Source organism: Rhineura floridana, chromosome 6, assembly GCF_030035675.1.
Source record: "Rhineura floridana isolate rRhiFlo1 chromosome 6, rRhiFlo1.hap2, whole genome shotgun sequence".
In the NCBI taxonomy this organism is placed as follows: Eukaryota; Metazoa; Chordata; class Lepidosauria; order Squamata; family Rhineuridae; genus Rhineura; species Rhineura floridana.
This window is the reverse complement of record NC_084485.1, coordinates 6,154,080-6,180,755: the sequence shown is the minus strand read 5'-3', so window position 1 is coordinate 6,180,755 and position 26,676 is coordinate 6,154,080. Positions and strand designations below refer to the sequence as shown.

General features: G+C 42.6%; 1 protein-coding gene across 6 annotated transcripts in view; it reads left to right on the top strand.

Annotated features, from left to right (window-relative positions):
- Positions 1 to 26,676, top strand: part of LOC133386993 (histone-lysine N-methyltransferase EHMT2-like) — a 69,680-nt gene that overhangs the window by 6,596 nt on the left and 36,408 nt on the right. For 3 of the 6 annotated variants that reach the window (XM_061630870.1, XM_061630869.1, XM_061630873.1), the window contains exons 4-5: positions 6,214 to 6,243; positions 7,419 to 7,564. In XM_061630870.1, the coding sequence (XP_061486854.1) occupies positions 6,214 to 6,243; positions 7,419 to 7,564 (176 nt within the window). Of the gene's footprint in view, positions 1 to 2,747; positions 2,804 to 6,213; positions 6,244 to 7,418; positions 7,565 to 26,676 lie in introns of those variants that run through there. The other 3 variants (XM_061630874.1, XM_061630875.1, XM_061630871.1) reach the window with 3 other exon arrangements.

Below are 26,676 nucleotides of genomic sequence, written 5' to 3'. Positions count from 1 at the left end.
TACATGCCCTGGTCACCTCTCACCTAGACTACTGTAATGCGCTCTACGTGGGGTTACCCTTGAAAACGGTCCGGAAGCTGCAACTGGTACAGAATGCGGCGGGTTGTCTGATTAAAGGCAGCCGCCGGCAAGATCACATCACTCCAGTGCTGAAGGAGTTGCACTGGCTACCGGTTGTTTACCTGGCCCAATTCAAGGTGTTGGTTTTGACCTTTAAAACCCTATACGGTTTTAGCCCAGTCTATCTGAAGGAGCGCCTCCAGCATCGTCAGGGATGCCGCTCAACAAGATCAGCCTCAGAAGACCTTCTCTCGATCCCACCGGTTAAAACAGCTAGACTGGTGAGGACTAGAGAGAGGGCTTTTTCAATAGTGGCCCCCACCCTGTGGAACTCTCTCCCAAATGATCTCCGCCATCCCCCCTCTATGATGAGCTTCCGCCGGGCCTTGAAGACCTGGCTCTTCAGGCAGGCTTTTGGGGTGGGTTAGGTTTTTACTGTTATGGTTTTAAATGTTAACGTTTTAATGTATTGTTTTTTATCTTGTACGTCGCCCAGAGTGGCTGGACAACCAGCCAGATGGGCGACAAATAAATAAATAAATAAATAAATAAATAAATAAATAAATAAATAAAACGTCTCCTTATCCCATAACATTAAGTAACACAAAACCTAAGACAAGGCATGATGCAAGTTGGTTAGTTTTATTCCGAGTATCCTTGCAGCTCTTCTGTCCCTCTCAGGTCAGGCTGTGCTGCTCAATCTGTAGACCAGGGGTGGGGAGCCAGTGTAGTATAATGGTTAGAGTGTTGGACTATGACCTGGAAAACTGAGATTCAAAACCCCACTCGACCATAAGCTTGGCCCAGTCAATGTTTCTTAGGTTAACATACCTCACAGGGTTGTTGTGAGGATAAAATGGGGAGGGGGAGAAGTATGTGCACCATGGTTCCTTGGTGGAAAGGGGGGATAGAAATGTAATGAATGAAATAATAAACAAACTTGTGGCCCTCTAGATGATGTCGAACTCCCATCTCCCAGCCGCCCAAGCCAGCCAGTATGGTCAATGATTAGGGATGATGGGAGCTGTACTTCATCAATATCTGCCGGGCCACACGATACCCTGCACTGGAATTTTGGGTGAAAGACTGCAAGCGATGTGTGAAACGAGATTTATTTATTTCCACATTTATATCCCACCTTTCCTCCAAGGGACTCAAGGTGGCATATATGGCTTTCCCCTTCTCCATATTACCTTCACAACAACCCAGTGAGGTAGGTTAGAATAATGGTCAAGATCCTGCTTTCTTTTGGCTGCAACCTTTTTACCAGTGGAATATCTGAAGAAGATGTATAAAAAGAACACACCTGCTTTTAGGTTCAGGTCTAGTGCATCTAAAGCTGTTTTAGAGGCCACTGGTCCAGAAGGCCCAGGGAAATTGATGGAGGGGTGTGGGTCCGTTACAATGCCAGGCCTGAGGCATGAAGTTATTCTGCTACTCATTTTACAGCATTTTTATCTTACCCTTTCTTCAAGAAGCTCATGTTAGTATGCCAGGTTTTCATCCATTTTATCTTCGCTACAAGACCTGTGGGGAAGGCTTAGGTGGAGAAAGAGTGACTGAGTGGAGATTTGAACCTAGGGTCTCTCTGATCTTAGTCTGATGCTCTTGACAATACTACCCCATCTTGACATGAGGGTCATGTCCTCACTACTACTTCTTAGGACAACTGCCATAGGTCATGGAATAAGAACGTGTACCCTTTTGCATTGGTATACAGGAAGAAGGACTTCTTCACACACTGCCTAGTTAAACTAGGCTCCTACTGGGAGGAAGGGCAGGATGTAAATCGAATAAATAAATAAAATTCATTTCCATGAGACACAGTGATGAGCATTAACTTACGTGGCTTTAAAAGAGGGTTTAGACAAAATCATGGGTGATAAGGCTATCAGTGGCTGCTAGTGATGATAGTTCTGCTTCTACTACTGGGAGGCAGTATGCCTCCGGATGCCAGTTGCTGAGAATTGCAAGTGGAGAGAGTGCTGTTGCATTCAGATCCTGCTTGTGGGCTTTCTGTGAGCTCCACGAGCTAGAGGGGGCCCCAGCTGACAAAGCATCAAGGCGAGTTAAGCAGCAGAGCAAAAAGAGGGTAAGTAGCTCCCATTTATTCCATTATTTAATTGAAGTAAAACAGCTCAGAGCAATAACTAATAAGGGCAGCCCAAGGTCACCCTGAGCTAGGAGCCAAATCCTGAAAAAAACTATATCTTAGGAGACAGATCCTAGGAGAAAGAAGCGTATAGAAAGCTAGTTTTCAACACCACCCTAGCAGGAAAGCTTCAGGGGACACTGTAAACAAGGCTAAATTCCAGTCAGAGAGAAGAGGGAAAAGGAAACTCCACCGATACATACAGGGAGAGAGTCAGCTCAGTCCTTGCTAAAAAGGGCAGCTTCAGCCTTCCTGAAACACAACCACAAGCTCTGTTTCCCTAGGTTAAAGAAAGGTCAGGCTGTTCTAGGTGGGAAAACAACAAACACAAAAGACTTGCCTGGAAGGCGCAGCCCCTTGCTGAGATTAAAAGCAGCCAAAAGCTTAAACAGCCCCGCCCCTCGCTCAGGAAGGAAGCCTGAGAGAATACTAAAGAGTTAAGCCCCAGCTGATAGCCATCAGTCTCAAGTAACACATCAATGGCTGGCAGCAGTAGCTGGGAGGAACCAGCCACACATATAAAGTCAGAGCACCCTAGTGAGGGAGCCTGCTCCACGAGCTAGAGGGAGCCCCAGCTGACAAAGCGTCAAGGTGAGTTAAGCAGCAGAGTGAGTTCGGCAGCAGGGCGAGGAGGCCAGGGCCCCCCACTCTGCCCGTCTGTTCCCTGACCTCAACTAAACCGCAGTCTCCAACCCATTGACGTAATAAACCTTAAACAAAACTATGCAGGTAAGAAGCCAGCAGGGGTGTGGGGGCTTTCCAGTGTTTTGCACCGCCTGCAGCATGTACGACTATCTGCCTGTTGGACAGAAGTCGTGGGTGTGCTCTGGGTGCAATGAGCTCCTGGCTCTCCGGGAACGACTTCATTTCCTTGAGGCCAAGGTGGCGGACCTGGAAAAGCTGAGAGAGGCAGAGAGGTGTGTGGAGGAGGCCTTCAGGGACGTTATAGCTGTGTCCCACTCCAATGATGATAGCTCTCCTGCTATCATGGACAACGATGGTCTCGGGGAAGGAGAGCATCCAGCTGAGGAAGAGGGAAACGATCCCTTAGAAGGGACCCATTCCTTGAGGACTGGAAAGTGGCAAATGTAATGCCAATCTTCAAAAAGGGATCCAGAGGGGATCCTGGAAATTACAGGCCAGTTAGCTTAACTTCTGTCCCTGGAAAACTGGTAGAAAGTATTATTAAAGCTAGATTAACTAAGCACATAGAAGAACAAGCCTTGCTGAAGCAGAGCCAGCATGGCTTCTGCAAGGGAAAGTCCTGTCTCAGTAACCTATTAGAATTCTTTGAGAGTGTCAACAAGCATATAGATAGAGGTGATCCAGTGGACATAGTGTACTTAGACTTTCAAAAAGCGTTTGACAAGGTACCTCACCAAAGGCTTCTGAGGAAGCTTAGCAGTCATGGAATAAGAGGAGAGGTCCTCTTGTGGATAAGGAATTGGTTAAGAAGCAGAGAGTAGGAATCAACGGACAGTTCTCCCAATGGAGGGCTGTAGAAAGTGGAGTCCCTCAAGGATCGGTATTGGGACCTGTACTTTTCAACTTGTTCATTAATGACCTAGAATTAGGAGTGAGCAGTGAAGTGGCCAAGTTTGCTGACGACACTAAATTGTTCAGGGTTGTTAAAACAAAAAGGGATTGCAAAGAGCTCCAAAAAGACCTCTCCAAACTGAGTGAATGGGCGGAAAAATGGCAAATGCAATTCAATATAAACAAGTGTAAAATTATGCATATTGGAGCAAAAAATCTGAATTTCACATATACGCTCATGGGGTCTGAACTGGCGGTGACCGACCAGGAGAGAGACCTCGGGGTTGTAGTGGACAGCACGATGAAAATGTCGACCCAGTGTGCGGCAGCTGTGAAAAAGGCAAATTCCATGCTAGGGATAATTAGGAAAGGTATTGAAAATAAAACAGCCGATATCATAATGCCGTTGTATAAATCTATGGTGCGGCCGCATTTGGAATACAGTGTACAGTTCTGGTCGCCTCATCTCAAAAAGGATATTATAGAGTTGGAAAAGGTTCAGAAGAGGGCAACCAGAATGATCAAGGGGATGGAGCGACTCCCTTACGAGGAAAGGTTGCAGCATTTGGGGCTTTTTAGTTTAGAGAAAAGGCGGGTGTCGTGGAATTTACGACTGAGTTCTTTTTGAGGAGATTTAATAATGAAGCCAAAGCCTGTTTTAAGGTTGTTTATTTAGCTAAGCGCTTAGCCAGAGTAGAGCACAGGCCTCTACTCTCTTCCTCAAAATGGTGGTTAGTTACAGACAGTTATATACCTCTTCTTCCGTCACAAGCATGGCAACAGTTACATTGCTACAATAATGCTATACCCCCCTGTACCATCCATCCTCCCTCCATTCCTGCAATATCAGTGTCCTTGGCACATTTTCACTACAACAGCACTTTTCTTTCTTGTCTACGTGACTCCCTGTTGAGAGCAGAATGGCAGTCAGACTTGTTCAGTATTGATCTAAATCCACCTCACGGGTCAGAGGAGACATGATAGAAGTGTATAAAATCATGCATGGCATTGAGAAAGTGGATAGAGAAAAGTTCTTCTCCCTCTCTCATCATACTAGAACTCGTGGACATTCAAAGAAGCTGAATGTTGGAAGATTCAGGACAGACAAAAGGAAGTACTTCTTTACTCAGCGCATAGTTAAACTATGGAATTTGCTCCCGCAAGATGCAGTAATGGCCACCAGCTTGGATGGCTTTAAAAGAAGATTAGACAGATTCATGGAGGACAGGGCTATCAATGGCTACTAGCCATGATGGCTGTGCTCTGCCACCCTAGTCAGAGGCAGCATGCTCCTGAAAACCAGTTGCCGGAAGCCTCAGGAGGGGAGAGTGTTCTTGCACTCGGGTCCTGCTTGTGGGCTTCCCCCAGGCACCTGGTTGGCCACTGTGAGAACAGGATGCTGGACTAGATGGGCCACTGGCCTGATCCAGCAGGCTCTTCTTATGTTCTTATGGTTGGCCAAGATGCTGGACTTAGATGGCTCTTGGGCCTAATCTGGAAGGGTTCTTTTTACGTTAGGGCTTAACAGTCTGTTATTTATTTATTTATTACATTTATATTCCGCCCTTCCTCCCAAAAGGAGCCCAGTGTGGCAAACAAACACTAAAAACACTGTGAAACATCTTTAAAACACATTTTTAAATATATTAAAACATTTTAAAAAACATATTAAAACAAAACATCAAAAATATTTTAAAAAGCAGTTCCAACATTTATGCAGACTGGGATAAGGTCTGTACTTAAAAGGCTTGTTGAAAGCGGAAGGTCTTCAGTAGGTGCTGAAAAGATAACAGAGAAGGTGCTTGCCGAATATTTAAGGGCAGAGAATTCCAAAGGGTAGGTGCCACTTTGCTAAAGGCCCGCTTCCTATGTTGTGCAGAATGGACCTCCTGATATGACGGTATCTGCAAGAGGTATCCTGGTCCCAAGCTGTATAGGGCTTTGTATACCAAAACCAGAACCTTGAACTTGGCCTGGTAGCTAATGGGCAGGCAGTGCAATTCTTTTAGCAGTGGGGTGACATGTTGGCGATACCCTGCCTCAGCGAGCAGTTGTGCCGCCACATTTTGCACCAACTGCAGGTTTCAGGCCAACCTCAAGGGCAGCCCCGCATAGCGTGCATTACAGTAATCCAGCCTGGAGGTTACCAGGTCATGGACAACAGTTGAAGACGCGTGTGTTCTAAACAGTGGCATCCTCCCGGGATTATGAGGCAACCAGTGCAACTTAACTTACTCACAAAGGTTCTGGACTGAGCTGTGAGGAAGCCATGTTTGAAGATGGCACCAAAACTGTTCAGGAGGGTCAGATCTCAAATAGAAAACACACTGCAATTCCCCCCCCCCAAAAAAAACTGGATAAAATGGCAGTTGAGCTTTGATTTGAAAATAAGCAGAGAGGCATCTGGCTGGCACAGTCATTTTCTTCTTCCTTCAGGCATTCACTTTCTCTTTCTCCTTTCCCAGGGCTGAATGGTGGTCCTTCAACCACACAGAGTGAGTATACAGAGGTGCCTCTTGGCTGTTTGGAGCTGCCCAATGAGGGGGCACTGTCCCCCAACGATGCCAGTGCGTGCCTGCCTTCCCTCTCCAGTCACTTTGAAATCCAACAGGAACAGCCAGTGTGGTCCAAATTCAACCTCCGATACGGATTTGTGGGTGGACGGCTTTGAGCAGGGCTTGTTTGCCACCTCCGAAGTGAGCCTTCCCCCAGCCTGGTCCCCTTCAGATCTTTTAGTCTACAACCCTCATCATCCCTAGCCAGCACTGACAGGAGTTGTAGTCCAAAAGATTTGGAGGGCACCAGGTTGCGGAAGGGTGATCCAGAGTTCTTCACCCTCAAGACCTCAGATGTTGTTAGACTGCAACTACCATCACTCCCAGCCAGCTGCATCAATCAGATATTGTCGCTTGATCACCCATTATTGGACAGTGATCAAATTTCCCAGAGAATCAGTAACACTTTCTATGTTGGCAGTGGTATTTTTTTTAATGGTGGCATGGTGTCATCTGATAACAAATGCAGAATGAGGTCTCCTTGCTCTTCAACCCAGCAAGAGTTTGAGGACACTCACACACTTCATTTAGGAATATGGACCACCCCATGCACACCCATCCATAACCAAGATTTAAAACTGATTTTTCTGGTTGCCAATTGTCTGTGTGTTGTTAGTTGTAGCTCTGTGATGGGCATAGGGTCTCCTCTCAGCAACCTTAGTAAACCACAGCTCCTAGGATTCTTTGCGGAAAGCCATGACTACTTAAAGTGGTATAATACCACTTTAAATGTATAGTGCAGATGGGGCCTAATTTAGGTTTATTTAACAGGTCTGCTCTTAGTTAGGCTAGCATTGGATACCACCCCTTGCAACTAATATAAATGCCTAGTTAAAGGTGGTTTCCTCCTCAGGCAGCAAAGCATCTTAGACCGTTTTTGGATCATGGCTAGTAGAAGAGGGTGTTGAATGGAACTTGTGAGACCAGGAGATGGAGCAGCATGGAGACAAATTATGTTGGCAACCACAGAGTTGCTGGATCAGCCTGGGTGTTGCCAAGTTTAGAGAGCTCCTGGCCTGTGGGCTAGACTGTGGGAGAGAGCAGAGAGGGGAGGGTTTTCTACATGAAAGCAACCATTTCCAGGTCCTATTTTTTCTCCTCCTTCCCTATCACAGGGGTGTTTAATGAGACAAGTTCACTGGAGACGGAGCGCTTTGAGGAGTTGCCCCTTTGCTCCTGCCGCATGGAAGCACCTACTATTCAGCGCCTTAGCCAGCAGGCGAGAAAGCCATGCATGGCAACTGAGAGTGCCGATGGAGAGGTAAGAAAATTGGGGGAGGGGGAATCTGGAACGAAGCAAGTTCAGGCATCCCTGACACCTTAGAGACCACCTCCTCCTTGTGCTCCATTTAAACCGCAGAGATCCAAGCAGGCCCTCCGTTTATCATAAATCGTCATTCCGTTTATTAGCAAACTCAAGCAACGAGTGCCAATAGAAATTGAGTCAAATGGGGCCACTGAGACAATGTGAGGGACAGGTATCAGTGCTCGAGGCCACTTGAAAGTTTGCAAAAGTACAAAAAACCTTTTTTTAAGGAAGTCAAACCTAAGGTGACAATCCTCTCCCCCCTTCCCAAAACCCAAAACAGCCCAGTGAGGATTGAGTATGATCAGTTGTCACAGAATGTTGAATGTTCGTGAGAGAGTGAGTGTGCGTAAGAGAAAAGCCCTTACTGCACTGCAAGAAATAGTTCACAAGAACAGGATAGAAATGCTTTTCATAAAATAGATAATAAAAATGGCTGGCTGGAACTTTGAATAGGAGACACTGCTAGATCAGGCTAAAGGCAGTGCAGCATCCTGTTTTCACAGTGGCCAGAACCAGAACCCCTATAACTTACCTTTGATTTAAAGACATATTTGAAGAAATCCTCAAGAAAAGTCTATAACCTAAGATCTCTATTTTTGTAATACAATTTAAGTTGTATTTCACATATATATGGTATAAAACTTTTTTTTTTAAAGGAAGATGATACACTGCAATATTTTGTTGCAGGTCCTAATTGCTAGTAGTGTTGTTGCTAGGTGCCTTCAAGTCAATTACGACTTATGGCGACCCTATGAATCAGTGACCTCCAAGATAATCTGTCATGATCCACCCTGTTCAGATCTTGTAAGTTCAGGTCTGTGGCTGTAGGCTGCCGTTATGGAATCAATCTATCTCTTGTTTGGCCTTCCTCTTTTTCTGCTCCCTTCTGTTTTTCCCAGCATTATTGTCTTTTCTAGTGAATCAGGGCTTCTCATTATGTGTCCAAAGTATGATGATCTCAGTGTCATCATTTAAGCTTCTAGTGACAGTTCTGGTTTAATTTGTCCCAACACCCAATTACTGGTCTTTTTCACAGTCCATGGTATGCGCAAAGCTCTCCTCCAACCCCACATTTCAAACAAGTTGTTTTTTCTCCTACCTGCTTTTTTCACTGTCCAAATTTCATATCCATACATAAAAATCGGGAATACCATGGTCTGAATTATCCTGACTTTAGTGTTCAGTGATACATCTTTACATTTGACGACCTTTTCTAGTTCTCTCATAGCTGCCCTCCCTAATCCTAGCCTCCTTCTAATTTCTTGACTGTTGTCTCCATTTTGCTTAATGACTGTACTGAGGTATTGATAACCCTTGACAAGTTCAATGTCCTCATTGTCAACTGTAAAGTTGCATAAATCTTCTGTTGTCATTACTTTAGTCTTCTTGACGTTCAGCTGTAGTCCTGCTTTTGTGCTTTCCTCTTTAACTTTTGTCAGCATTCTTTTCAAATCATTACTGGTTTCTGCTAGTAGTATGGTATCGTCTACATATCTTAAATTATTGATGTTTCTCCCTCCAATTTTCACACCTCCTTCATCTTGGTCCAATCCTGCTTTCCGTATGATATGCTCTGCGTACAGATTAAACAAATAGGATGATATAATACACCCCTGTCTCACACCCTTTCCTTTTTTTTTTTATAATTTTTATTCAAATTTTTCCAAAAACAAACAAAACAAAGTCAAAAAAACATAACAATACAATAACAAAAAATGAAAATAAAATAGTTGACTTCCGATTTGTCACAGATCAGCTATAAGTATATAATATACATCAAACCTGTCCCTTAATATATACATACAGAATCCCTTTTCTCCATAGGCTGTCTTAATTAATCGTCAAATCCCAGTATCATCATTTTATTTTGATCTTTCAACAAAAAGTCCAAGAGAGGCTTCCATTCCTTAAGAAATGTATCCGTCGACTTTTCTCTAAGTAAACATGTCAATTTATCCATTTCTACTAAGTCCATTAATTTCAATAGCCATTCTTCCATTGTTGGTGTTGATTCCATTTTCCACTTTTGTGCATATAATAATCTTGCTGCCGTAATCATATATAATATTATTCTTCCATATTTCTTTTCTATTTGTTTATCCATAAAACCCAATAAAAAAAATTCTGGTTTTGACTGAATATTTATCTTTAGAATTTTTTGCATCTTCCTACCTATCTGTGCCCAAAATGATTTTGCCTTTTTACATAACCACCACATATGATAAAATGATCCTTCTTGTTGTTTACATTTCCAACAAACATTAGAAACATTACTATACATTTTTGACAACTTTTCTGGAGTCATGTACCAACGGTACATCATTTTATAAAAATTTTCTTTAAGATTATAGCATAGTGTAAATTTCAAACCTTTTTTCCACATATTTTCCCATTGATCCATTTGTATATTATAACCAAAATTTTTTGCCCACTTTACCATACACTCTTTTACTTGTTCTTCCTCCATATCCATTTTCAATAAGAGTTTATACATTTTCGCAATTATATTTTCATCATTTGTACACAGTCCTATTTCAAAATCAGATTTACTCAAACCCATACATTTTCTTGTCCATTTTATATCTTTCTAACAATTGTAAATAGGCAAACCATTGAAAACTATATCCTTCCTTTGTCACTTGTTCTCTCTCTTTCATTGTATATTCTCCATGTACATTTTCTAATAGTTCTTGATAAGTTAACCATTTCTCTTTTCCAGCCATTTCTCTTCTATAAAACGCTTCTTGACTTGAGACACATAACGGTATTTTCGAATAAAACCTTGGTTTATATCTATTCCATATTTTCAACAGAGGACGTCTTATAAAATGATTGTTAAAGTCTACATTTACTTTTACTTTGTCATACCATAGATATCCATGCCATCCCCACTTCAAATTATTGGCCCTCCAAATCCAATAGTCTTTTATTCCTCAATAAGATTGTTAGATCCAAACCCAACACGCAAGCTGTCCTGTTACCCCAGCTCACTTATTACACCCCGGGAGAGTGCGGAGCTGAGTAAAAATGAACCCACTATCAGAGATCAAACAACACAAAACAAAGCCTTTGCAAAGGGGACCCAATACTTACAAGCCAAAGCAGGTGAGCATGGGAACCGCGTTTATTGATAGATGGGGGTTTATATAGGTTTACCCCGAAGTTTACAGTATCATGTTCACGTCATAAAACATAAAGAAACAATTGCTAACTGCCCTAGCTTTAGGACGTATGTGAGAAACACAAAAAGGGGTACAGGAGAAGAACAAAGTGGAAACATTGCACTGTCAACTTGTCTACATATTTCACATGTCCTTGAGATAAGCACTATGCAGAACACGGACAAAGGCGCATGGGAAGAGGAGATTCAATTGCAACCGGGCGCCCTCTAACTTAAACACAGACATGGTATTATTTCGTCTTGCATATCAAAAGGGAGGGATACAACTCGAGAGCTATGAGGGACAATAAAGCAGCCTTTGACATTTCTGTGTGAAACATTTTGACAGTAATAAGCAAAGCCATAAGCATATATACGGTATGAAATGCATAGTAGGGGAGTCTCCAGCGTAATCCGGCTTTTATTATGTGAGCCACTGGAATGTCGGTAAGGGTCAGGTCACAAGGAAATAAATCTACATTTTATACCGAAAGTCGGATAAATGCCACTCTGGTTCTATTTCTCATGAAGCCTAAGCTGGTTTAGATAAGACCAGTGAACTATAGTTTTATTAACACAGGGGTTTCAATTTGAACACAACAATCCCCCCTTTCAGCCCTGAGAGACTAGTTAGTCTCTCAGGTAGCTGCATCACCTTGTTTGGATTGCCAAGCCGGTCTCAAAGCCAATTCCATGTAAGTTGGCTGTGGTTTTTTGAAAGGGGACATTGTGAGTCGGTTCAGGAGAACTACAGTTCTAATTTGCCCTTGTTCGTTGGTGAGATCCGAAAAGGCAATGGCCGAATCATTCGTAAAACGCTCAAAAGCTTGAGACAATTCTATGAGCTCCTGGTATGTTTTGGCTGCGCCATACTGTGGAAAGAAACCTCTCAGCACTGCCTCCCCTGTGCTCCTTTTGTTACGGCGACGCAGAGTAGGCAATGTGGAGGAAACCCGGAGTCCTGGAACTACTCTTCCCAAAGTACAGGTCCAGGAGCCCGTTACTGGTAATTTCCTTACCGCTGAGTGCCCACAAAGCCACCAGAGTCCAGCTGGGGTTTGATGATCCACTAGATCTGTAAGGAAAGGTACTAAATGGTGGTCCGCAAAAGTCAGGTGTAGCAAATGCTGCCAAATAGAAAGCCACGTTAAACCCGCTGCTTTTCGTGTTTCATTTATAAAAGACCAATTACCTGGTTTTGTAGAGTGAATTAAGCCATCGCATAACATCCCTCCCGCTGGCTGGCTTCCGCTGCCTACGCATACTGATCTAGCGATGGGCCCACTAAGAACCAACCCCCCTTCTAGTTCCTGTGAGCTGGAATGTGAGGCGAAGGAGAGATAGTCATTTAACGGCAATGGGGCCCCCGTCAAGGGGACTCCCGCCTGTCCGTGCGGTGGGGTGTGTGCACAAACATAACAGGTGCCCTTTTCCGGAGCTGTTTCTTCCATTAAGGCAACAAAAGTGTTTCCGTCCCATCCATCGCCTCTTTTGGTGTTTCTATGTTTGAACCCGCCCCATGTTTTCCTGGTTTGTGTAGCTTGTGTCACCTTGTCTTGTATGGGTTTCTGAGCGCCCAGTTTATCTTTTAGCCATGCATAACATGATGGTTCTCCAATACCTACACAAAACTTTGGTCTTTCTGCCATCTTGGGCTGGGTTGTTCCATATTTAACCTGGAAAGTAAGCATGTTATATTCTGAACTTATAGATGTTATGTCTACCTCTGGAGGGCAGCCGTAATTAGGCATATGTCGATATTGCCAGCATCGAAGTGCAAGTCTAATAGGCCATTCGATTTCAGCCTGGGTGCAATGCGTTACCCAGCGGCCAGTATAATTATGTTGCAAGATAACGGCTGTTTTATGACACAACCGTCCCGCTATGTCAGCCTTCACTATCCCTTCCTTTATCTGATTTACATCGTAAAGAAAAGGGTCTGGGCAATCCCGTGTTTTTGGGATTGTTCGTCCAAAGTCTTTCAGGTAGTAATAATCATTATCATTGCATATCTTCACGTTTGGGGGGCAGCAAAGGGGTAAGGCATATCGAGCTAACACAGTCATCCCCCATAAGTAAATAGACATCCTTTCTGTTTGTTGGAGCATTTCTGTGTTGATGTCTTATTCAATGTCCGCGTTCTGGAAAGGGAATTGTGCCGCCTGCCACTGGCCGGTTTCTTCGTTCCTCTGCAACCGTATCTTGGGGACCTGGGGTGGTGGCGGTGCCGCTACTACAGCTGGCTTTACGTGGGAATGGTGTATCCACGACTTTCGTCCTTCTAGGAAAACAGCAGCTTGTGTAGTCAACAGGACTTGATGTGGTCCCGTGTATCTTGGCTGCAAGGAATCGCCCCTCACGAATTTCTTTGCCCAAACAAAGTCCCCGGGGTTGTATGGATGCACCTGGTCCTCAAGGGGTACCGTCTTAGTGGATCCGGCAGCTTTCCACAGTTCCCGGAGCCTGGTCTGCAAGGAAAGATACTGGGATACAGTTATGTGATCCCCCCCCAATAGTGAAACCTCCACATTTGGCAAGCACCCCCCTTTTGTGGGAGGCCTGCCATACACTAATTCGAACGGTGAAAGCCCTAACGCCCGGGTAGGGCGGGTACGCAAATGGAAAAGAACGAGAGGGAGTACCTGAGGCCACCTTAAGCCTGTTTCCTGAGTATACTTAGCCAACGCTGTCTTAATTTCCCGGTTCTGTCTTTCCGTCGCTCCGGATGATTGTGGATGGTAAGCGGTATGGAACACATGTTTAATTCCCAGACCTTCTTCAATTTTTGTCAAAATCTGTCCTGTAAAGTGTGTTCCTCGGTCTGAGTCTATTACCTCTGGAATTCCGAACCGCGGTATTACTTCTTTCAGTAATATTTTGGCCACCGTTGTTGCCGTAGCGTTTGTGGTTGAGAATGCCTCTACCCATGCTGTTAAAGGGCATACCATGACTAGAAGATGTTTCTTTCCTTCCGCCTTAGGGAGATCAACGAAGTCGATTTGGAGCTGAGTAAAAGGTGCAGCCGGCACGGGTCTACCCCCTTGTGGGGCCCTGTTTGGTAAAGCTGGTCCGTTGGCTTGGCAAATGTGGCATGCTTTCACTATTGTGCCGCATACGGGTTGGATTCCAGGGGCATACCAGAAACGTTTCAGGATCGCTCCTAGTTCAGTCCATTGCTTCACTTCCCGTGGGGGTATTGAAACAGATACAGGCGGGACAAAAGCAGTGGTCACTAGTGCCAGAGTTGGCATACTCATAGGTAGTAATGCTGCGTGGCGTGCAGTCTGGTCAGCCAGGGCATTTCCCAAAGTCACTGGGTCCTGTTCCTTAGTATGTGCCTTGCAATGCACCACTGCTAGCTGTAAGGGATCAAGAATAGTTTGTAACAGTTTTTGCACAAGCTCCAAGTGTTGGATAGGCTTGCCCCCTGCAGTTGTAAACCCCCTGTATTTCCACAGATGAATGTGACAGTGTATAACTCCAAAAGCATACCTGCTGTCGGTAAAAATAGTCACTTTCTTACCTGCTGACAATTGACATGCTCTGGCCAGCGCATAAATCTCTGCTGCTTGCGCTCCCCATCGTCCTGGGAGGGCTGTCGCCTCCACCACCTCCCACTGTGTTGTTATCGCAAATCCTGTATATCTTACCCCATTTTGGTAATAGGAGCTGCCATCTGTAAACAGTATAATATCCGATTCTGGCAATGGCTCATCAGACAGGTCTGGTCTGATCTGTAAGGTAGATTGTAAGACTTGCACACAGTCATGCTCCGGGAGGGGCAGGGGTAAATCGGGTAAGAGTGTGGCTGGATTTAATGGTCCACAGCGTTCAAATCTGACATTTGGATCCTCTAGCAGCTCTGCTTCCAGCTGTTGCTGTCTTTGTGCTGAAAACACCTGTGTGGTACCCTTTCAATGCTAAAAAAGGCGTTTTGAGATCAATCACGGTGAACCACTTCGCGTCCCATGGAATCTGACCGATAATCGTTACTGGATCTGGAACAACAGTGTGCAAAGGGATCACATACCTGTTTACCGCCCTCAAGTCTTGGCAAAACCTCCACCGGACTGGATCTCCGGGTTTCTTTGGAGGTTTCTTTATTGGTAGTATTGGCGTGTTGCAGGGGGTCCGCTGCGGCCGGATAACTCCTTTTGCAATGAAGCCTTCTATTATGGGGCGTATGCCTTCTCTTGCTTCTAATGACAGAGGATACTGGGCAACGTTTGGTGGCGGGAGGGATGGCTTTACCTGAATTCGAACGGGGCTTACTGATCGCAATAGCCCCACGTCTGTATCTTCCGTGCCCCATAAGTCAGATGGCAGGTCAGCAAGGTCTCCCGGTAAACCGTCTCCTGCATGTTTGTGTCTAAGTGTATTACCCGTAGGCACCCCTAATACACTCATCAGCAAGCCCACCCCTTCAGGGGTGCAGGTTAAGGTAGCCTCCAGTTTACACAACATGTCACGTCCCATTAAGGAAATGGGACAAGAAACAGAGTAGAGAAAAACGTGGTTAAACATTTTATCATTGTATTTAACTTGCAACGGTAGTGTTGTGCACATGGGCGTGGGGTTTCCATTTACCCCCATTGTCATTTTTACTTCTTTACTCAACCAGTTTCCTGGCACTACATTAATCAGGGAGTATGTAGCTCCCGTATCTACCAGAAAGGTCACCGCTTGTCCTTGCACGTTTAGGGACAGTCTGGGTTCTTGAGTTGAGAGAGAGAGAGAGAAAGAAACATCCCTACTAAAGACATCAGATTCATCAGACCGGATCCTGCCCCCTCCCTTTCCACAGTTAGTCATTGTTGGTGTGCTGGGCGCCCTCCGTACTGATCCCATGAAGCCGGCGTCTGTTGGACAACGGGAGGGGGTGGAGGTGGGTAATCCGCTTGCGCACCTGTGAAATCTGGGTAAGAAGGGTTGTTAGAAATGTGTTGCACGTTCCCTGTCCTCCACGGACAGTCCTTCTTGAAATGTGTGTACTTTCAGCACTGAAAACAAGCCCTATCTCCTTGCCATGGACTCCTTATTTGTCCTCTTCCTCTCTGATTTCCGGCTCTCGGCCCCCTCGGAAAACCTCTGCCTCTACCTCGAAATCCTCTATTTGGTGGCTGGCCTCTTATAGCAAGAGCCAGCATTTCAAAGTCCTCTTTTTTCTCCTTCTTCCTACTTTTCTCCTTGTCCTTATCCCACACAAAATCCGCTACTTCCAATATCACTGTCACAGCTTCCCCCCCCCCATCCGGGTCTGAAATTCAGAAAATAATCCCTCACCGCTGGCTGCGCTTGATGAACGAAATTGGCAATGAGGGTTGGGTGATCCAACACGTTTTCTGGGTTCAGATTTGTATAGCTACGTGCTCCCTCTAACAAGCGCGACCAGAATTTTCTGGGAGGTTCACTGGCTTCTTGTTTTATTGCCATGAATTTAGCTTGGTTGGGGGGTTTCTGTGACATCCGCTCCAAGTGTGTCAACAGCCTATCCCTGTCGGTCTGCAGCTGGGCGCGGCGAGGCTGCGTCCAGTCTCCCGCTACCCACGCTGCAGCCACCCGTGCTTGGTCCGACCAAGCTCTATTTCCCGCTGCCTCCGCAGCCCATGCAGTCTCCAACGTCCACAACCTGCTACGTTCTTCACCTGTCAAAACCCTTCTCAGCAAATGTTCCACATCCGAGTATGTCGGATTGTGGCTTTCGAACAACCTGCCCAACAACTCTCTAATTCTCCTTGGCTGCTCACCAAAAGTTCCAGCCATTCTACTCCATTCCTTTAAATCCCATTCCAACCAGCTTTTTAGCTCAACTACTTCGGTACGCTGGATGCCCCCTCGGGCATCTACGTACGGCTGATCATGTACAAGTAATGGCATCTCTAACGCTTCTGCCTCCTGCCTTTTCTTTTCTTTTGTTCGCTGGCGCGTGTCCATACCCCCTGAGGCACCCTTCTCCTCTTCCCTTTCATCTGTGTCATCATCCGACACACATGAAAGAAACCTCTTCTCCGGAGTGGGATTTCTGCTCCCGGGAGCTGGGAGCGGATCCGGAGCAGAAGGTATTATAGATCGGCTCAGGACCGTTCTTTTACTTGACGTATTGTCATTAAAATAAGAAGGAGGGGGTTCCTCAATGGACAGAGTCCTTATTGCCATCAAAGTAAGACTGTCCCATTTTTGTGACCCTATTTTCCATAGGAGCCAGAATTCCAATTGGTCTGGGTGGGTATCCCCAATCCGTCTCCGCAATCCCAACAACGGAACGGTTTCAAAGGACCCATCCCTCGGCCACCGTTCACCCGGCACCGATACTGCAGTCATCCGCGGTTCCTTTTTTTTTTTAAAACCTCTCCTCCTCACTGGCAACTCTTCCTCTTGCCACAGCATGCACATAATTCCCAAAGGGCTGTCCTTGACCGGCACACCCTCTGTATTTCCCATGACGTCTGATAGCGGGTTTTTCCTCAACTGTGCTTTATCCCCAAAATGTCAAAGCCGCCCGCTTTTATTGATAACCGAGAAAATTCTCTCGTGGCGCCTGTTATCAAATTAAGGGGTGCAATGGCAAAAAGGGGGTCCGCACAAGGGATCCCGGACGAGCCCCCAATTGTTAGATCCAAACCCAACACGCAAGCTGTCCTGTTACCCCAGCTCACTTATTACACCCCGGGAGAGTGCGGAGCTGAGTAAAAATGAACCCACTATCAGAGATCAAACAACACAAAACAAAGCCTTTGCAAAGGGGACCCAATACTTACAAGCCAAAGCAGGTGAGCATGGGAACCGCGTTTATTGATAGATGGGGGTTTATATAGGTTTACCCCGAAGTTTACAGTATCATGTTCACGTCATAAAACATAAAGAAACAATTGCTAACTGCCCTAGCTTTAGGACGTATGTGAGAAACACAAAAAGGGGTACAGGAGAAGAACAAAGTGGAAACATTGCACTGTCAACTTGTCTACATATTTCACATGTCCTTGAGATAAGCACTATGCAGAACACGGACAAAGGCGCGTGGGAAGAGGAGATTCAATTGCAACCGGGCGCCCTCTAACTTAAACACAGACATGGTATTATTTCGTCTTGCATATCAAAAGGGAGGGATACAACTCGAGAGCTATGAGGGACAATAAAGCAGCCTTTGACATTTCTGTGTGAAACATTTTGACAGTAATAAGCAAAGCCATAAGCATATATACGGTATGAAATGCATAGTAGGGGAGTCTCCAGCGTAATCCGGCTTTTATTATGTGAGCCACTGGAATGTCGGTAAGGGTCAGGTCACAAGGAAATAAATCTACATTTTATACCGAAAGTCGGATAAATGCCACTCTGGTTCTATTTCTCATGAAGCCTAAGCTGGTTTAGATAAGACCAGTGAACTATAGTTTTATTAACACAGGGGTTTCAATTTGAACACAACAAGATCCATTCCTTTATCCAGACTAGAGAGCAGGCAGCAAAATAAAGTCTCAGATTTGGTAATCCCAGTCCTCCTCTTTCTTTGGCATCTTGTAGTAATTTAAATTTGACTCTTGGTTTTTTCCTTGCCATACAAATTTAGAGATATCTTTTTGCCATTGTTTAAAAGGTAAATCAGAGGATATTACAGGTATTGTTTGAAACAAAAACATCATTCTCGGTAATACATTCATTTTTATCACAGATATTCTACCCATTAATGACAGTTGTAGTTTATCCCATCTTAGCAAGTCTTTCTTTATCTCTGTCCATAATTTTTCATAATTATTATGAAACAACTTTGAATTTTTATTTGTCATAATGATACCTAAATATTTCAACTTTTTCTCTATTGTAAAATCTGTCTTGTCCATTAACTCTTTCTGTTCCCTTAAAGTTAAATTTTTCACCAACATCTTTGTTTTTTGATTGTTGATCTTAAATCCTGCTAACGGTCCAAATTCTTTTAATTTGTCCATCAATACATTAATTCCTTCCAAAGGATTTTCTAGTACAATTATCAAATCATCAGCAAATGCTCTCAATTTATATTCTTCTTTTTTTATCTTTAATCCCGAAATTCTTTTATCTTGCCTTATATCTCTAAGCAGCACTTCTAAGACCAGAATAAATAAAAGAGGAGATAAAGGACATCCCTGTCTTGTACCCTTTTGTATTTCACATGAATCCGTTAAATCTCCGTTAACAATTATCTGAGCCTTCTGAGATGTATAAATCGATCTAATCCATTTTATAAAATTGTCTCCAAAATCCATTTGCTCCAAAACCTGAAACATAAATTTCCAATTCAAATTATCAAATGCTTTTTCAGCATCTAAAAAAATCAAAGCTGCTTGTTTATCATTTCGTTGTTCTAAATATTCCAAGACATTCAAGACATTTCTGACGTTGTCACGTAATTGTCTTTTAGGTAAAAACCCTGATTGATCTTCCTGAATAAATTGTTGCAATATTATTTTCAATCTTTCTGCCAAGATCATTGTAAAAATTTTATAGTCATTATTCAATAGAGATATTGGTCGATAATTTTTTGTTTTAGTTAAATCTTGCTCCTCTTTAGGTATTAATGTTATATTAGCATTTTTCCAACTATCCGGTATCTTTCCCTCTTGCAGAATAAGATTCATTGTAGACTGTAAAGGTAGTAAGAGTTCTTCCTCCAAACATTTATAATACATTGCAGATAACCCATCTGGTCCTGGTGCCTTTCCTAATTTAATTTTATTTATAGCTTCAGATATCTCTCTTAACGTAATAGGGCCATTAATAGCTTGTCTCTGAAAGTCTGTAATTTTAGGCAAATTCTGTTTAGATATATACTCTTCTATTTTTTCAGATGGAATTTCCTGACATTTGTACAATGTTGAATAATATTGATGAAAAATCTTTTTAATTTTTACATTATCTGTCAACGTCTCATCTCCTTCTTGTATCTTTAAAATGATATTTTTTTGACGTTCTTTTCTTAATTTATATGCTAACCATTTCCCAGGTTTATTTGCAAATTCAAAAGTCCTTTGTTTAGCAAAATTTAGTTTTCTTTCAATTTCTCTAACTGTCAGCATTGATACTTTGCTTCTGTAACATTTTGATTTGATTTACAATAGAAACTTTAGTTGGATTCTTTTTCAATTCTTCCTCTTTTTGTTTTATTTCTTCCAAAATTAATTGCATTTTCTGTTGTTTCTTTTTTTTTAATTCAGAGTTACATTTAATAAGATATCCCCTCATAAATGCCTTACTTGTATCCCAAACGATATTTTCACTTGTTCCTTTATGTAAATTATGTTCAAAAAACTCTTTTAATTTCTTCTTACATTCTTGTACTACTTTGTCATTCTGTAATAAAGATTCATTTAGTCTCCATCTAAATCCAAGATTTTTCTTTTTTAAAGTTAATATCACAGGGTTATGATCCGAAAAAGTTTTTGGTAATATATCCATTTTAAAAGTGTCCTTCGCTAAAATTTTAGACATCCAGATCATATCAATCCTCGAGAATGTTTTGTGTCTTTCTGAAAAATAAGTAAATTCCTTTGCATTATCATTTATATATCTCCAGGTATCCACCAATTCTAAATGTTCCATCAGTTCAAAGCAAATCTTCGGTAATTTACCCTGTGTCTCTTTGATATTTTTTTCAGAAAGCCTATCAATTTTTGGTGAGATTACCCCATTCCAATCACCCATAACGCACCAATGGTCATATGAAAACTCTGACAATTTTTCCATAAGTCCTGTGTAAAACCTTGTTTTATCTTCATTGGGGGCATAGATACCCACTATCAAAATGTTTGTACCCTGCAGAGTAATTTCAACCCCCACAAATCTACCACTATCATCCAGTAATACCAATTTAGGAAGCAATTGTGGGTTCATGTAGAGAACAACTCCATTTTTTTTTTTTTTGGTCCAGCCGAAATAAATTCTTCACCCAAATTTTTACAAATCAAATATTTGGAATCTTTCTTCTTAATATGAGTTTCTTGTAAACAAATTATATCCAATTTTAATTTTTTCAAATAGTGAAACACTTTCTTTCTCTTCTGCGCCGTATTAGCTCCATTTATATTCCAAGTTAGATATTTGTAATTGTTGTGTTTGAATTGAAACCCCCAGTGCCAGTGTTGTGTTTAAATTGAAACCCCAGTGTTAATAAAACTATAATTCACTGGTCTTACCTAAACCAGCTTAGGCTTCATGAGAAATAGAACCAAAGTGGCATTTATCTGACTTTCGGTATAAAACGTAGATTTATTTCCTTGTGACCTGACCCTTACCGACGTTCCAGTGGCTCATATAATAAAAGCCGGATTACGCTGGAGACTCCCCTACTATGCATTTCATATCGTATATATGCTTATGGCTTTGCTTATTGCTGTCAAAATGTTTCACACAGAAATGTCTGTGTTTAAAGACTGCTTTATTGTCCCTCATAGCTCTCGAGTTGTATCCCTCCCTTTTGATATGCAAGACATAATGATACCATGTCTGTGTTTGAGTTAGAGGGCGCCCGGTTGCAACTGAACCTCCTCTTCCCATACGCCTTTGTCCGTTCCTGCATAGTGCTTATCTCAAGGACATGTGAAATATGTAGACAAGTTGACAGTGCAATGTTTCCACTTTGTTCTTCTCCTGTACCCCTTTTGTTTCTCACATATGTCCTAAAGCTATGGCAGTTAGCAATTGTTTCTTTATGTTTTATGACGTGAACATGATACTGTAAACTTCGGGGTAAGCCTATATAAACCCCCATCTATCAATAAACGCGGTTCCCATGCTCACCTGCTTTGGCTTGTAAGTATTGGGTCCCCTTTGCAAAGGCTTTGTTTTGTGTTGTTTGATCTCTGATAGTGGGTTCATTTATTACTCAGCTCCGCACTCTCCCGGGGTGTAATAAGTAAGCTGGGGTAACAGGACAGCTTGCGTGTTGGGTTTGGATCTAACAATTGGGGGCTCGTCCGGGATCCCTTGTGCGGACCCCCTTTTTGCCATTGCACCCCTTGAATTGATAACAGGCGCCACGAGGATTTCCTCGGTTATCAACACAAGTGGGCGGCTTTGACATTTTGGGGATAAAGCACAGTTGAGGAAAACCCGCTATCAGACGTCATGGGAAATAAAGGGAGTGTGCCGGTAAAGGACAGCCCTTTGGGAATAATGTGTATGCTGTGGCAAGAGGAGGACTTGCCTGTGCGTAAGAGAGGCCTGAAAAAGAGAAAGATGATTGAGCTCTGTGCGGTAGCGAGACCGCGGGTAACTGCAGTATTGGCACCGGGTGAACGGTAGCCAAAGAGCGGCTCCTTTAAACCCGTTCCTTTAAGAGGAGTAGGGGAGCGGATTGAGGTAAAACATTCAGATTAATTGGATTTCTGGCTCCTATGGCAGATGGGAGTGCAGAGATTGCAGGGTTTTTACAATGCTGAAAGACAGATCTTTGACCGGTGAGGCCCCCCCTCCAAGTTATTTTTCTAAGGATGACTCAGATAGAAGAATGATTTTAAGTCGTTCTATTATGCTTTCCGCGCCAGCGCCGCCTTCCAGCCCTGAAGGCGGGGCTCCTCGGCCGGCGCGGAAACAAGTCTCTTCCGATTCAAGTGCTGAGACGGAAGAGAAGGATCCAGGAGAGGGGCCCTCAGGGGGGAACGGTCACGCGCTTGCGAAAAGGAGAAAAAGAGAAAAAGAGAAACGGTTATTGACTAAGGAAACGCCATTGATTGTGCGAGACCAGCCGTACCTGGACGCCCAGGGACGGGTCAGACTCCTAGGTGTGTAAGGCTTGTGTTTTCCCGGGAAGTAAGAACGTAAGAATGGTAATAGGAAGGATTTGCATAAAAGAAATGTGTATGAGTTGGGTACCCAAGTGAGAGGTTGTATGCGGATAGCCTTTTTTTTTGAGTGTATGTATGAAAGTTTTTCTGTGGGTTTGCTTTCAAGGGAACTTTCCTTCCATTACTGTTGTTCATAAATCATGCTGATTTTACCTTTTCCTCTTTTAACTGCTTGGATCAGCTGCGCTGCCCACCTGTTCTCTTAGTAGTTCTTAGCATTTTTTTTTATAGAAAGTATAGGATTTGAACTAAGCGATTCCTTTTAGAATGTCTGGGTTTCTTTCTCTTCTGTTCCTGTACTGGGTTAACTCCTTCTTCCCTACCTCCTTATTTGATATGAATTTAGATTATTAAGGGTTTTTTTGTGTGTGTGTGTGTGTGTGTTTGTCTGTCTTGCTTGCTACAGATTACTTGTGTGCATCTTCCTTCCTGATGTAATGTTTTATATCTTCCTTATCTCAGTCCTTGCCATTGAGGAACATTTTATTTCTTTGGAGCTCCCTTCCTTTTCAAGCTTCTTAAAATTGTTTTCTCCAGTCTGCTTAAACAGTGGGATGATAGTTTTCTCTGCAGCAGTTTTATGCTTTAAGTCTAACGTGATCCCTATGGTTTACTATGTTTTATATAAAGACGGATTGGCTGTGTTTTCCTAATTATTGTGCTGTCTGTTATGTGATTGTAACTTATTAAATATAATTTCTTATTTCAGCCCTTGCCGTTTGACATTAATCCCAATAGCAGATGTTCACAGAGGGGGGGATATTTTTGTCTAGAATAAGTTTTGCTTTTCATTATTTGTCAGTTATTTCTTATCTTGTAAATGTTACGTTTCTTTTGACGTGGTTCTTTTTTTGTTTGTTTGTTTGTTTTGTTACTGCATGTTGAGCCAGAATCACAGAAAAGGGAAAGAGATTGGTTTCCCCCCCCTTTGTTAAGATACTAGAGTTCCTTTTGTTTAGATTAGACCTGAACCTTTGGCTGTTGCTTGTAGATAAAAGCCTGGCACAGTTAGTTTTTCTGTCAGTGGCCAAAGGGGCAAAAATAACAAAATTACTTTTGAAACTACTCTACCCATTTACCTGTATATAAAGGGAGGCAATTGTAAGTGCCAACTAAATTTGTATGTAGTGCCTTGTGGGTAGAATTCATCATTGTTGGTAGATTGTGGATTAGAACCTATACCTGTTGAAACTTTTGAACTTGAGTAAAATATATATATATTTGGAAGTCAACAACAAAACTTCCTGAAGGGTCTTTCTTCCATAAGGAAAATAAAACCTCTTCTTGAGGTACTCGATCCCAGGTAATTGTTTTAAATTTGTCTGTGAAATGTATAATTTGCCCATTTCCTAGATAGGCAAAACTGAGGCCACCTTGCTGTTTAAACCTAATGAGATGCCCTCTTGTGACTAGGTAAATTCATTAGCAAAAGGGGACCAAAATGCAGAGCTTCCAGCCACAGTAATTGTCTACCTCATATTAGAATTCACATTGGGAATCAATATTACTTTGCTTCCAAAACAGAAACTCATCCCCAGTTGCTCTTTGACTGAAGATGGACCAGGACTTTCAACAGGAAAATGCATTGTCATACCTTGTGCATATAAATCACACTATTACTAATGAACTTTTTTCTTTTAAAATGATGTTCGCAATTATAACGCATGTTAGTGCATTTATTCCTTGACGGGCACTTAGAGCAACTGCTCTGCATACAGGATGAGCACCATTGGAACACCCTGCTGATTTGGAACAGAACTTAATCTATTTGTGCCACTAACATCTCTTTGTTTTGTATTCATAGCAAGAGGTATAAATCCTTTTTCTCTGCTTTCCGTGGCTGCTTTTCATGAGCAAGGCTCTACATAGCCAGAGGATGGGGAAACTCAGGAGTTTAGAATATGTTGTACTGTTGTGTGTTTTGTCTGTCTGTTGCAAAGACAATATTTTGGTTTTGTCCACTTTAATCAGAAGTCTCATCTGTGGCCATGGATGTTTTATTTTTATATTTTCCTTCCTGTACTGAAGTGTTTTCTCCCCAAGGAACATTTTCCTTTTGCGTGTGTATCATAGAAGATTTTTTATTTTGAGACATTTTGGACTCGATCTTTGAAGTGCTCCAGGACCATAACACGATATGCAACTGGCATGCTATTTTCCTGTATTGCTGCAATAACAGCATAGAGGCCTGCTTCATTCTACCTAACCACAGAACTATTTTCGGGCCTATATTGGCCAGCAACCTGAAACGGGCACCTTGTGCAAGTTTGCAATCTTTTCATACAGTCACTCGGGGGAAAAGGGGGGGGGAAATGAAGATTCTTTCATTATTTCAGTTTCTCTGCCTAACATCAGCAAAAGACACACATGTTCAGTGGAAGCTGTAACTGAACATGAACAGGAACAGGATGAACTTTGTGCAAGCCATCCCACAGTGTGTTTGTTTTATTTACTTGCTTTCTTTGTAATATTTCCATTGTAATATTGAATGTAACTGTTTATGCATTGTCCTTTAAGAATGTGTTGTTGTTATTGTTTTCCCTTCATAATTTATATGTTATGGCTGTTTTGTTCTTTAGATGTTTTTACTTTTCAAATCCTTCTGAGTGATTCTGTAATAGGGGTTTTACTGAATTTGGCTACTTCAGATGTAAGGTTCATCAATGTGAAGTTTTGACCCATTTGTTTATTTTCTCACTCTGTCATTACAATGGCTAGGAATAGGTAACAATTAATGTGAATGGATGTCAACACTTAAGAATCTAGGAAGATGATAGTTTGGAATTCCATCAAGATTGCTTTTCTCTCAAAATGATTAATGTATCTTATGGCTTTTTCATGCTAAGAAATGAATTAAGTTCAACTATTGTATATTCTGGACATGGGTGTATGAGCCTTAGAATATTTTGTGATTATGATGTTATTGATAAGTACTATATACAACCTATGCTAACATTTCAATAGATGCCTTTGTGGTATTAAGGTAGGATGTGACTTTCCATTTAAAGTCCATGTATGGATCATCCAGAGAATATTAGTTAATCCAGATTTGTTTCAACACCTCAAACCCATCACATTAGGTTATGACCTAGCTAATCTTCAGACACTACTTTCTCATCCTATGTACAGAAACAATTAGAAGCAGTTAAACAAATGGAGAAGCAAGTACACTCTAGATAGCACATGATTGCCATACAGTCATTTACATTATAGATAAGCACTCACAGATATAGTAACATGGATGTATTTGGAATTCCCTGTTTGGCTGGGATAAGGATGCCAAAGAAGGTTTAACACTTATAATGCACCCCATTGTGGTGATTTGAATTCTGATCTTTGTCTAATTAACCCTTGTAATGTGTATTCATCTCGTATGGCACAGTCACACCCTGGAAGTCAGTATTGGAGCCTATGTGAAAGGTCATCTGTGTACATCTGCCTTTCACATAAAAGGAGGGAGTGGTACGGCTTGGCTAACCCCGTTTTGGTTCAAGTGGAATCTAGGAGGTGCAAAAGCCAAGAGCTATAACTTCCACTCCAACTCACACATACCCCCACGGCTGGTAATGCGTTCCAGAGGTTTTGTGCATAGAAAAACAAGGGCAGAGTTAAACGCTGTCGCATAAACGTTATCTTAATCCTTGGCGGATACACCCCCATCCACAGGGAATCCCATTGCTCGTTAGAAATAGCATTAGTTTTCCTTTTTTCTTGACTAGAAACACACATATCAGAAAATATATACAGACATAGGGGGTCTTCTTATATTGAGACCCCCCCACTGGCCTGGATTTTACAGAAGACAGGGACAACCAAAACAAGGAACACACACTTCACCACATGGATAAGTGGGAGTTCCCTTTGTCACTTAAGGAGTACAGTCTCCTTTGCTTCCTGCTACAGCTTAAAGGAGGCAGAGGAGGGCTGGGTGATAAGCGGTTTAGTAAGAGGTGAGGTCTGTATGACCAATACATGTGATATACCCACTTGAAAATGGCAATTGGACTTTGAAGAATGGGACATAAAACAGTGGGTAAGGTAATATTACTGTTGAGATGGTAGCATTTGTTGCATTTCATTTTCCTCAG